The sequence below is a fragment of the Scatophagus argus genome, chromosome 6, assembly GCF_020382885.2.
Source record: "Scatophagus argus isolate fScaArg1 chromosome 6, fScaArg1.pri, whole genome shotgun sequence".
Taxonomy (NCBI): Eukaryota; Metazoa; Chordata; class Actinopteri; family Scatophagidae; genus Scatophagus; species Scatophagus argus.
The window spans coordinates 16,323,419-16,336,323 of record NC_058498.1 but is presented as its reverse complement, the minus strand read 5'-3'; the positions used below and the strand labels follow the sequence as shown (position 1 = coordinate 16,336,323).

Here is a 12,905-nt window from a genome sequence, read left to right as displayed (position 1 = left end):
GTTGGCTGATTCAGCGTGACAGTCTGCCACAGAGCCAGCATTGTTTAGAAGAAGGTTTAGTCATGTGCAGCCTTAATGTCAGCCATGAAATTATATGTGTGTATAATCACACTTGCACTGACCAGCACAGACACCACCTGACTTGCTAGGATCTGCTTTTCCGTAATCACAAAAAGGGTTTATTGGATGCACGGGGCTCATTACTTTTCTCGATGTCTATATCTAAACCTCTGTGTGTTTCTGATTGTTAAATCAGAGGGGTAACAATCGTCCTTTTAAAAGCTATGCTGAAGCACTCACTGCAAGTATTTCAAGTAAATTAAAAAAATGATGTCAGTTTGTTGAGTTTGGTTATAATAATGATTGCATTTATTAATTTTGGACAGCAGTGTGTGTGTGTGTGTGTGTATATTGCAATTACTGCCTTGCTGTGTGCTTTCAGCCCTGGTTTGGGGACACACGTGCACGACTCATGTTGTGTTCCTTCCTCCACCATGAGAACAAAATTCATAAAACGCAGAGAAAGCCACAAACAGCAGTGCATCAAAAGTAATTGTGAGTCTTATTGTTGCATTGGCTCTTTCACCAGCAGCAAAGTTATTTTCTGTACTGCACTGGTTCAGATGAGGCTTCAGTTATCGCATGTATTTGTAATAGAGGTACCCTATTAACTCTGTTGGAGAAATCACACTCACTCCACTTGCCTTTCACTTTACGGATTGTATTTGTTTATTTAATTTTTTTCCCAATTTGACTATATAAGGGCTGTTTTTTGACACAATTGCTCGTCACAGGTTGCCAAGCTGACCAGAGTTCAGGTGCCAGGAGTTAGAACTGTTTTCCTCTCAGCACATCAGCCTACACATGTATGAGTCCAGTATTAGCTGTTTCTGTTTAGATGCGCAGGTTACATCAAACAATGAACAATTTTACTGAAAGCTATGTGGCAATTGCCCCAAAGAAATTGCTTTATTTCAACTGCGGCCTACATTTCCACATTAAAAGTGACCTGCTCTTAACAGGGAATCTAAATAGTAGACCCCTCTCTGCATTTCAGTGCAGAGATCCCAGACAAATCAAATCCTGGATGACAAGTAAAACCTTTGAATCACAGAGGTAAAGAGCTCTCTCTGCTGCGTGTGTGTAAACATGTCAGTGTATATGTATGCTGCTGTATATTGAGGAGGGAGAGAGATGGCAGACTGCCATAGTGAACTCACTGACCGAGCCCCCCTCCAGCTCCCTGAGCAGCGCTGAAGCCAACTTTGGGATGGGAGCCAGTGGCAGCATAGTGAGGCTCAAGCACAGCTCAGCCTGGCCAACTGGAACACAGTCGCTATGTAGATTTCTGGGCTCTTTCACAGTGTGTCAGATTACAGGCCCTGTCCTCTCTGTTGCCTTGCAGGAGCATCTTCTGCCCACGCTGCCATGCCAGGGCCTTTTTTAGATCCATGTTTCAGTGTGAGGCACAGATGTGGGAATTAAAAAAAAAAACAAAATACAACCCAAAACAAACACATTCATGGGTTATAAGAGCATGCCCATCATATGCAGACAACACCCTGAATGCAAAAGGAGTGGTTTAACTAATCTTTTCTATTATTCCTGAGGGGGTCACCGATAATAAAAAAACAGGAGAATTAATGTAAACTCGGGAGGCCAGAAAGATCCAAATGTTTCTATTTCTAAATTTGTTGCTTTTTTTGGGCCAGCACTGTGTGGAGGATTTGGACACTAACAGTATGAAACTACTGCCATCTACAGGACATCCTTATCACTACATGTCTCAAGAATGGTAAACAAATGTTACACAGTAATAGAATACTGAACAGTCCATTGAACAGAGATGAGAGAAAATAAAGCGCTTTTGGATACACCAGTTTCTCATTTTTAATAGCTTTATGGAATTGGATATCCAGACTTGATGGCTCAGTGCTTCAATTATCCTGTTTAGAGGGCTAAAAGTAGATGCTCTGTACTTTCAAAAGGGAAAAAAAGAAGCTTTTTTTGGCTTGTAAAAGTAAAAAAAATGTCAAGATACAATCCTATACATCTAACTGTGTATCCATCAGAAACAAACTAAAATGCAGCTGTATGTGTTGTATTCATGGCACCACTATCCTCCTATAACCTCACCGACTTCTATGCGGCAACTAACGCTAAAATTCAATTTTATTACAATAATCGACAGCAACAACTGGTTCAGAATTTCACAAATAAGGGTTTTAAAGAATTTTATTGAAACAAAGATCAATTTCAGTCCCAATCCCTTATAGTTTTCAAAAAGCGTGCTTTGGGTTTTAGCGCCAGCATTTCATGACTCTTCTCCAAAGCCCTCTTTGCTTATACAGCAGCATGTATATACTCACAAAAGAAGAAGGAGGAAAAAAAAAAACCTATACAACAGATCATTTTGGCACAATCAACTCATACAATGGTACTTCCTTGCTGGCATATCATTACTTTCACACAAACTTTACTCATCATCATTGGAGCAAAACATGTTTACTGATGAACATTTCATAATGTATAACAGAGGTGTAATACAGTGATCGTGTCAGAATGTTTCTAGGAAACAAGGTACAGTAAGAATGGTGAAATGCGTCTTTAAGTTGCAGTGCTGGGCGATGCCAAGTGTTGCTTCGGGTAAAAAGACATTCACCTTTACTAAACTTTACGTCCCCCTTGCCCAGGCATCACCAAGTCCCAGATCAAGCCTCAGCAGTATTGCTGTGGTGAGTCTTGGGAGTACTGACCTTGATGTAGTGTTTGAGTTAGAAGAGCGATATAATCTGAAACAGCCCAGTGTTGCAAAATCCTATCTGGAGCAAAGGAGCGTCCTCTGACTTCTCACAAGAAAACACTGAGAAGGTTTTCACTGGACTATAAATTATGACAAAAGACACTATAGTAACAGGAAGTAGAGAATACTGTGAGATGTTTCTCTGCCAACATGTGGTAGAGCATTTTGTTTCTTCCCATTCAATAAGCACTTTGGTATACATGCTGGTCAGAGCCATGTTGAATTGATTACATACTAATTCAGGTGGACTCACTCGTGGATTTTGATATCCGTGGGCAGTTTTTTTTTTCTTCAAGTAAAGATACAAAGGCTGTTCACTGTAACACATTCATAAAGCATGCACTCTGATGGACAAAGAGAAAAGTCATTTGGACAAAGCCCTCAGGTAACAGCAAGATCAGGAGAAAAAGTGCTGATTTTTCATATTCACATAAAAAGATCGATATAAGAAATGCATTTGCTTACTAAACTTGACTCGCCCGTTCACCTGGTTAAGTTCTGATACAGCATTTCTAATTTGTCTACGAATCTGTCGACACTTGTCAGAGGAGAGCTGATCCAAGAAAACAGGTCAACGTTCGTGAATATCTGACATCACGCTTGAAAAAGGCAGAAACCGGTTGCAGGTGAGCCCTCCTTCTCTGAGAGGCCTCCACCCACAAGATGGTCTTGATGGCTTCATCTTAACAGTCATCTTGATGGACTACCATGTGGGTCAGTGAGCAGACAAAAATAAGAATTTGATCTTTTTAAAGAAACTGTAAACACAATTTTAATATAACTAAAAAGGTGACAACGACGGTAACTCGGGAGATACCAGATCTGTGGCTCATCTAATATTGAACATACTGAAGATGAAAAAAGAAAAAAAAAAAGAGAAGAAAAAAGCCTGTAGATTCCTATTGCCCATCTGCATCATCTTACAATTAGAGGATCTTCTAAAGCATGATGAAGAGTGCAACTGGCAATGTACTCTTCAGATAACCTTGAATCATTCTATTGCTACAAAAGCCATCACGATATAAACTGGAGAGACAATCAATTAAGAGCTAAATCTAGATTTTCACTGATACAATATGATGAACCATAATTAAGGACCACTGCTGTAACCAATGAACAAGCGCTGCAGTTCGTCATGACTGAGTGAGGAGACCACGTTCAAAGAAAGCCCACAGCTCAAGAGTGACTGGAAACATTCACACGTGCCCTCTGTTAAGACATCTGCACACGATTTTAGGAGGGGGGGGAAAAAAAGAAAAGAAAAGAAGCCAAGCACATAAACCTGCGTCTGACTCTGCATTTAGAGGCATTGTTTTGATTTAATCAACAGTATTATCTGCAACTCTTTAGAAGAGAAAAAAAATGAACGCAGACAGATTGACAATTACATGGGCAAGGCAGCTTCTGAGTAAAATACTGGCTGACATTCATAATGCGAGAACGGAAAGTAAGAGACCGCTTTTAAGTACTGATATTGAGGAGTGTAAAACAGACTCAGCCTCCCTCCTCAAAAATAAATAAAAGGAAAAACAGAGATAAATTCAGCATCGCAACCATTCGATTCAGTATACGGGGAAAGTCACTTAAACTTTTCTTTACTCCAAAACAAATTAGTTGTGTTTGGCGTACTATCTGCAGTTGTCAGCTCAGTGTCCCCCTTCTCTCCAGTTTGAAAAGCGGGAAGGATGCTTTGAGATCTCCAAAGACAGCTTCCATGTCTGGCTCTTGCAGACCTCAGTGCACTATAAGCAGGGTGGACTGCTGTGAAAAACAAAGCCACACAGAACATTTTTTTTCTGGATGCAATGTAACTACACAGACGAACCTGGCCACACCAGGCACAACTCCATCCTCCAAAAAGAAAGGAAAACAAAAGGAAAGAGAAAACAGATTGCGTGTCCTGCTTAGTCCTCACCAGAGCCTTTGGCCCAGATGAGGGTAACACTCCCTTCATGGCATCGTTCAGGAGAATCTTTTAGTACAAGTGGAATCCAGAGTTTTCCTTTATCTGCTTGGTTTCCAGAGATAACAGGGAAACAATGTCTAATAACTACTTTTAAAGTTGCTGTTGATCGTACTCAGCGATAAGTCTCTTTATATGTGCCAGTTTGTTGTGTAGATATTCACAGCGGTTCTTCTCTTGACTATAGTTTGGATTAGTCTGCAAGGGATATGGAAAAAAAAAGCACATAGTCACAATCTGCTATTGTACTCAGAGCCAATATGCCATAAAAATCTGTTCTAGTGGGACTTACCTTTTTAATTTTACGATACTCTTGAAGTATCTGATGGTGGATTGTCTGTGAAGAGAAGATGCAAAGAGGAAAAGGAGTATCAATAAAACTGATACTGTATAATGAAGCAGCAAAATAAAATAAGACAGTTTTCTAATACAAATGACGGATTTGTGTGCCTCCTTTGGGGAATTTACCTCGTACTTCTCTGTGCCTTGTTGATGTTGTTTGAGCTCATTGTCAAGCACAGTGAACTGCCGGGTGATGCCTTCTATCCGAGCATGCAGACCCCGGTACTCATTATACTCAGCGTTGAAATCATTTTTATATCTTTGACGCTGTTCTGGAGAGCCGATCACTGTGTACTTCCTAAAAGGGAAAGTAGAGCTTTGAGAGAAAGTCAAAAAGTATACACACAAGTCTCTTCAGGCATTTAGCTCACGCAAGATGAACAGTTATCACTGGAGGGAGACTTAATGAAAGGTACCATCAAAAACCTATTAAATACTCCCAGGGGTTTTCAAAGATTAAAGCTGTGGGTCCCAGCCTTCAGTCAAAGTAAAGACAACTGTGCTGGGCTTCTGGTGGGTCCCTGAATCCTGAATTCTTAACCTTATTTTATTTTTAATTTTGGAAATTTATGCCAGGTAATAAATGTATTATTTTTTTAAAGAAAAAGGTGAAAAAGAAATAAAAACAGGATGATTCTTAGACAGGTTCTGGGTTTATAAGGAATATATTTTTTGTACGATTTCCATGCAGATGTAAGAACATTAATGTGTGATGGACATCAGAAATCTGTGTGTTTAGATTTGCCTGACTTTTGACCGTCGAATCAACAATCTTATGACTAAAGAGGCCAAATTACGCTTTTTCGGGTTTCCTCTTTTCTTTAGTGTGTTATTAACCTGGTGCATGTAAAGCACTGGCACAGTTACAAAGAAGAAGAAGTCCATGCCGTCCATACTGCAGTTCAAGCTCAAATAGGGTCAGCGTTGCTGCTATATGGAAGCCTGTTGGCACATGTGTGTGTTGTTGCTATCTGTACATTTTCTTTACAGACAAGCCCTGAAGGTAATGATATAGGTACATGAGAAAAAGAAATGGTCAAAAAGCAGGAATTCATCTGCTTGGCATCACTGTAACTTTGATTAGCAAGCAGCAGTTACCTTGCAAAGACCATTAAGCTGTAACATTAATGGCCTGCTGGCTGTGGGACTGAGGCTAATACAGATCATATTCCTGATGAGCATGTATGGTGGTGAAGTTTTTATTTTAGAAGCAGTTATTATAGTGATATTCACTCTAGAAATACAGCTAGAATGGTTTCTAAAGATTCCCTGGCTGCAAACACACAGGCAGAGGTGATGGAAACAACGGCTAGTGGTGCCTACACTGGGCTTTTCAGGAGGAGTAGAGGGGGCATAAAGAGGCTAAAAAAAAGGCTAAAAGGCTAAAAAAAAAAAAAGCTAAAGGAGTGTTATGAGACAGAAGGTGAAAAAAAGGTCCTGAGGCAATGTATGGTAGGAGAAAAATGAAGAGTTTTTTTAAATACTCAAACATGTAAATATATTCTAGTAGACCCAAGACAAAATAAAAGTATGAACCCTGTTGGTAAATGGACCGATCTTTTAATACTCACAATAAATACTCTGCCACCTCAGGTGAAGATGAAGGAGTACTGGTACTGTTGCACATTCCATTCAGATCTGAAACAAGTTCACAGTTAGAAAATGGCATTAATCTGTACATATTATCTTTGTTAAGTCTCTGTGTAAGAACTTGCCGGTGCAACACCACAATAAACATTTTTATTTCTGATTAGTTATTGTTTACATCATTCATCTCTTAAATGTGTAATCCTCTAAAGATGATATCTGACAGTTGGAATCACGGGTGTGTATTTGAGGCATAAAGCTGAACAGCTGAACAGCAGGGGTCTCCATTCATTCACTGAGTCACATACCGATCACATGATGCCCTCAGCACCTACTCAAAGCAATGACTAACTGGTGTCCATCCACATATCAAGCACTACTTTTATTCAGAAATCTTTCATCTGATGCAAGAGCTGTGAAACTGAATTCAGCACATAACACATTTTGTACAGAATCAGAACAAGATGTTTGTGTGTGTGTTGCTCTCACCTGCACTTTTGTGTGGAATACTGTTGCTTTTGAGGTTTCCTGGGCTCATCTCACAGGCTTTGTTAGGCTCAGGCACACAATCCTCACGAATCTTCCTCTCCTTCTCCTTCTCCTTCACTTGTGCCCTGTCTCTCGCCTTCTCCTTGTCTTTGCTCTTCTCCTTGTCTTTATGCTTTTTTGACTTCTTCCTGGATTTGTTGTTGCAGGAGGAAGAATTCTTGTCCTGAGAGGCCTCCAGTACCGTGTGTCCAGGGGATGATGTGCTGACGTTGGGCGCAGAGAGCATTGTTGAGCCAGAGAATAGCAAAGGAGGTTGGCCGAGCCTCTCAGACACTGCTGTTTCCTGAGAGTCACAGTCCCTCCCGTTGTGGCTGGAGTCATTGCTGACATCCGACAGTGCTTCGAAAGGACGAGGAATGTCCAGCACAGGAAGCTGCTGGGAGCTGGACGTCATGCTGCCATCTGATGTAGAAACAGCCACTCCTGCCTGAGCTCCACTCGCCTCTCCTCTCCCGTTAGAGGAACTGAGTTTGCCATTGACTGGGGCTGTTGCAGCCTTGCTGGCGAGGTGTGATATCCTGGGCTTTTTGTTGACAAGGGGGTCAATGAAGTCAGTAGCAGGCCGTTTCTGGCGGGGAAATAGCAGCTTTAGTAACAGAACCTCAGACAGGTTTCAAAATGAATTCTCTTCACCTCAGACTGAGCAAGAGGAAAACAGTAGTCCAGATCAAAGCAAACAAAAATGGTCTGAACTGTGGAGGACAAAGGAGTGAGGAGAGGAGAGAATCTAGTAAGTGGAAAGATGGAGAGAGCAACATAAAGAAAGAGGGAACACAAGGAGCATTAGAGGATCAGTAATCTCAGCAGCACTGAGACTATGATGACTGTGCGCCTTTTCACAATACCAGGGATTACATTACATTACAGATGGGTCATGTCTGACCCAGCCCACATTAATGTCTTTGGGAGTGGCTGACTCGGTCACTGTATGCTGGTTGTCCCACCAGGAGTATGTTGGGGTTCTGTAACAATGAAAACTCTCGAGAAATGGGACTGGCATCCATAGCCCTAATTCAGATTACTGCTGGAATGCACAATTTCATTGTTGTCCCTAGCAAAAGACGGAGATAGAGAGATGTTAACTTTTGTTTCTGTATTCCAGTATGAATGGAAAACTTTCTGAGAATGAATGGAAATTAAACACAAGTATAAGACATAATTTTTTCCCCAGATTTATCAGCCATTGTGTGGACATGGTCTCACCCTGTTTGCCTTGCAGTTCTCCCTGAACCATCACTCACCTATGTGAGGTTTACACACAGCTTTACCTGCTGTGGTGCTCTCTTTTTATACCAATAAATCTACAACAAAAATAGCCTGGGGTACTGCTTGCTTGAGTGTTTGTATGGTGTGTTTACTGAGGGAGGAAGCTAAAAGGCAGGGGCATACAGTAGGTGTCTGAGGTGAGAAGAACCTGAGAGGAAGGAGCTATTAATATAACAGAGCAGTATCTAACTGCACCTAATGGAAGTGTAAACAACAAGCAAAGTCGGAAGTCTGGGCTCACGTAAAAAGAGGGCAGCAGGACAAGGGATATGAAAAGTGAGTTATGCAATGAGGCCACAGAAGAGCTTCACTAAAATAAAGTGCACCATGGGTTAATTTTGGTTTAATAACAAAGCTTTACTACTCATGCAAACTATATATATTTGTTCAAAAGTTCTTGAAGAGCTCAAAAGAACCTTGAATAAGCAATACAGTACTACTGGAACTTGTTCATAAAACATATACAGTAAAAGCACTGAAATTCACTGCTGAGGCTGAGAGAAACATTTGGATGGAGCCAGATCATCGAGAGAAAAAAAAAAACCTCCCTGGGATATAGCAGATACCACCAAACTGCAAGGACAACTCAGTTAGTACGCTGTAGTGTTTGGTAAACTAGTGGAAAAAAACAGCTTCAATACAATTCCCTTGCCATTTCCACTGGATCAGCTGAAAAAGCTATAGGTAAACAAACTGTGGTTAAAGATTGCCTAAGAAGAGCATATTTGCACTCTACTGGCTTAGAATCAAGCAGTTTGAGTCTCAAAAATAAATGACAAAAGAACTGCATTGTTGGATTCCCAAGAAAAAAAAAAACAGGGTTTTGAGAGGATTATTTTACTTTAAAAAGAACTTGACAGCATAATGAGATGATAACCTTTCATGAATGAGAAATATCATGACATTATCATCCATCACTAGTCACAGGGTAAGAGAAAATATGATAAAAGGGAGAACGTGAAAGCAGAGTGGAAGTCGAGGGATAGAGAAGTGGGTGGCAGTGGGAGACAGGCAGAGGAGGGAACCAGAAGCTCACCTGAGATGGCGAGCTGCTGGCCAGCTCTTTGGGCGGGCACTCCAGCGGAGGGGCAGAGCTGTTCTGTTTCCTAAGAGAGTGAATACAGGCATGGAACACAAACACACACAGAGGAAAGATTGGAATATTATTTCTGCAGGATCTAAACTGTAAACCAGCACTATAGTAACACTGCTTTATCTATCAAACTACCTGCTGAGGTGACACAGCATTTCACTTCGAAACTAATGCTGCAAGTCATCAAGCAGACTACAGACTACATAGCTGTCAGGGCAAGCTAATTCTGCAGATGTATGAGGACATTAAAAACAAGTTGCAACAGTTGCTTTGTGAAGCTGGGCGGGTAGCTATGACAACAGAGGAAAGGAGGACCTACTTAACAGCGCAGCTTTATCATAACCACGCACTTCATTTTGAAAATGGACAAGAGAAAATTTCAATTGTTAATTAAATATTCTACGACTTCAGCTTTTTTTTAATAAACATAATTCTGCAGCATTTTCTTTTCTCCAGAAGAATAAGTACATGTCACATTGCTGCCATGTGTATTTAATGGGGGAACAATTTTGGCAGCTATTTCAAGACAAGTGAGAAAGTGGCACGACACTGCAGTGACAAGAGAGAAAAGTGAGAGAGTCAGAATATGGTACTGCAGCTCACTTTGGTTAAAGATGTTGTTTGCAAGGTTTATCAGACTATATCTACACTACAACGCAGACTAAATGATCATGCAATGGGATCACAGACATACAGCATTTGTTTTCTCACCACACTATCAACCACCTCCACAAGAGGCTTTGGTAACTGCTTTCTTCCCACCTGTATTTAGTGCTGTCCACGTGTGATCATGTCAGCAAAGAACAATCTTAGTGCCAGGTGTTAACGAAGACTCAGACTGATTATGATGCGCTAAACTATGACCTTATTATATACCAGATTAATGTGTCACACAGCAGACGTGCCATTACAAAAGAGCTGTGCTAATATACAGCTATCTTGCCAAGATGAACAGAATCATACAGAAGATACAGAAGAACACTTAAAACATGCAGAGATGCTGCTGTGACGGCTCATGATATTATGAGAAGGGGACAGTTGGGTATGCCAAATTCTGTCAATGCCCCACCCAAGCTCAGTAAGGGTGTGTTTTTGTCTGTGTGTCTATGGTGCAGACAGTCAGATACTCAGGCAGGAGCTATGAGTGAGACAGCAGGCCAACCGATTTGGTTGAACCTTGGACAGGCGCCACCTCACACACAGATCAGCATGTGCTGGAACACTGTTGCATCATGTGCGTTCCAATCATGTTGCTGGCTACTCCTGCGTGACTGGCTGTATTAACTCAAAACTCTGGAGGAGCTGGGAAGGGGGAGTGGTGTAGGTGGGAGGCTATGGTTGTTAGTCAGCTGATAAACTCAGAGCTCAAAGTACAGTAACAAGAGAGACACACAAATAGAGTGGAAGTACATGTGCAAGCCTGCATGCCTTCACACACAAAATAACTAACTGAAACCTTTCTGTTTTTTTTTTATTGGACCTGTGCCAGAAGAGCTGTCATTTGTGTTATTATTGTATATGCAGATGAAGTAAACAAAATACCAGACACACAATTCAGAAGCCCAGTACACAAAACATCAGCAGTGTGACGATTTTCCTCACAGCTTGTTTCATACTTTGTTTTGTTTTGAAATAACTACAATTTGGAACATGAAGTGAGTAAGTAAGTAAACACTTCTCCCAAGACCAGTCTACATACACACACACACACACACACACACACACACACACACACACACACACACACACACACACACACACACACACGTATATATAGCACATAGAGGAAATTTAGTAGAGTACATAGAAATCTTCCTGAGGACGCACAAGACAAGACCTGACATTAAAATAAATTCAAAAAGCGGGTTTTGGGTTTTGCACAACTGTAATTTTATATGTGCATCATAAATTTATACTCTCTCAACTGTAACTTGAGACAAGCCTACATACACAAAATAGGGGGAGTGTAAGGGAAGTATATCAGATATGATAAGGAGATTAGTATAGACATAAAAATATATCACTTTAGAAATCCAGTCCACTGCTACAGTATCAGCTATTGTTACTCAGAAGCTAAGGGGCTGCTGTTTTACTACATCACCTAAGACCTCTTCCCCAAGCACTGCAATATGAACTCCCCTAACACTTACTTGAATATAACAAAAAAAAACAAAAAAAAAAAACAAAACAAAAGGAAAAAAAACAACCAAAAAACGACCATTTATCGGACAGGGGACTAACATAAGCATGGCAACAGTAAAATATACATTACAACATTTTAAATTCAGTGGAAAACATTAATTTCACAAGTTTTCCATATTTTTAAAAATCACAAAAACGGTTCAGCTGCTCCAAATTTATGGCTGGCGAGAATCACCATCAGAATAAGTTGATGTGCATGTTTCAAGTGAGAATAAAACACAAATCTGACGTACCGAAACAGGATTCTCTTGAGAAGTTGCTGGTCTCCTTCTGTGTAGCCTGGCCAGTCCTTCTGAATTTCCCTATACAAAAAGTCCTTCAATGTGAAGGTGTTGTCTCTCCCATTCAGGTTTGCCACCTAGGAAATGAGAAAAGAGGCTGAGTCTACAGCCTCTGCAGTTGAGGAAAATCAGAAGCAACCGCTTCACTGTGAATGACCTGAGGTGAAAAGTTGAGGCGTGTGTGTGTGTGTGTGTGTGTGTGTAACCTGTTGCAAGTGGCTGTCCAGGGAGTCCTTGTCTAAGGGCAGGAGGCCGTCTTTCTGCAGTCTCAGGATCAGCTCAGGCTTCTTGTAAGGCTTGAGGGCCAACAGGTGTACGAGGCGCTCCCGGAGTGGCCTGTGCTGAGCTGAGCTCTTTTTTAGCGTACTGCTAGAAATGATGACAGGCCGAGACGTCTTCCGTGAAGGGGCGATGTCCAAGAGGCCAGGGCTCGATTTCCAGATCTGAACCTTCTTACCTGAGGTGTGGAGGAGTCATAGAAGTGAAAAAGAGTTTGACTTTAGAGAAGCTGAATAAAGATAAGTCAGACAGATAAACAAGTCTAAATAAGGCTAAATAGACAAGTCGTCTTGACAACTCTTTGGGATTTTACAAAGAGTGGAGGGTGTAATCATTTTAAAGAAAAAAATGCTTTGTATAGTTAACATTTCATTTCAAGTTGTGATAACAATTTTGCTCACAGAAGGAATTTAGTATTACAATCTCCCACTGAAACACTGAACTGCTGGTAGGAAAGGACTCATTGAGTGACTTTTGGCTTTCAGCCAGCACTGGTTTATATTCTTAAGCAAAGAAAATAACGATGACCTCAGATAGAAA

The 12,905-nt window shown here is 40.9% G+C and overlaps 1 protein-coding gene across 2 annotated transcripts in view; it reads right to left on the bottom strand.

Moving 5' to 3' along the window:
* Positions 1 to 2,217: 2,217 nt before the first annotated feature.
* Positions 2,218 to 12,905, bottom strand: part of ell (elongation factor RNA polymerase II) — a 32,925-nt gene continuing 22,237 nt past the window's right edge. For both annotated transcript variants that reach the window (XM_046390719.1, XM_046390720.1), the window contains 8 exons: positions 12,293 to 12,543; positions 12,039 to 12,163; positions 9,547 to 9,616; positions 7,185 to 7,812; positions 6,680 to 6,746; positions 5,235 to 5,406; positions 5,059 to 5,103; positions 2,218 to 4,964 (listed from right to left, as the gene is read on the bottom strand). In XM_046390719.1, the coding sequence (XP_046246675.1) occupies positions 4,860 to 4,964; positions 5,059 to 5,103; positions 5,235 to 5,406; positions 6,680 to 6,746; positions 7,185 to 7,812; positions 9,547 to 9,616; positions 12,039 to 12,163; positions 12,293 to 12,543 (1,463 nt within the window). In that variant the 3' untranslated portion in view covers positions 2,218 to 4,859. The remainder of the gene's footprint in view (positions 4,965 to 5,058; positions 5,104 to 5,234; positions 5,407 to 6,679; positions 6,747 to 7,184; positions 7,813 to 9,546; positions 9,617 to 12,038; positions 12,164 to 12,292; positions 12,544 to 12,905) is intronic.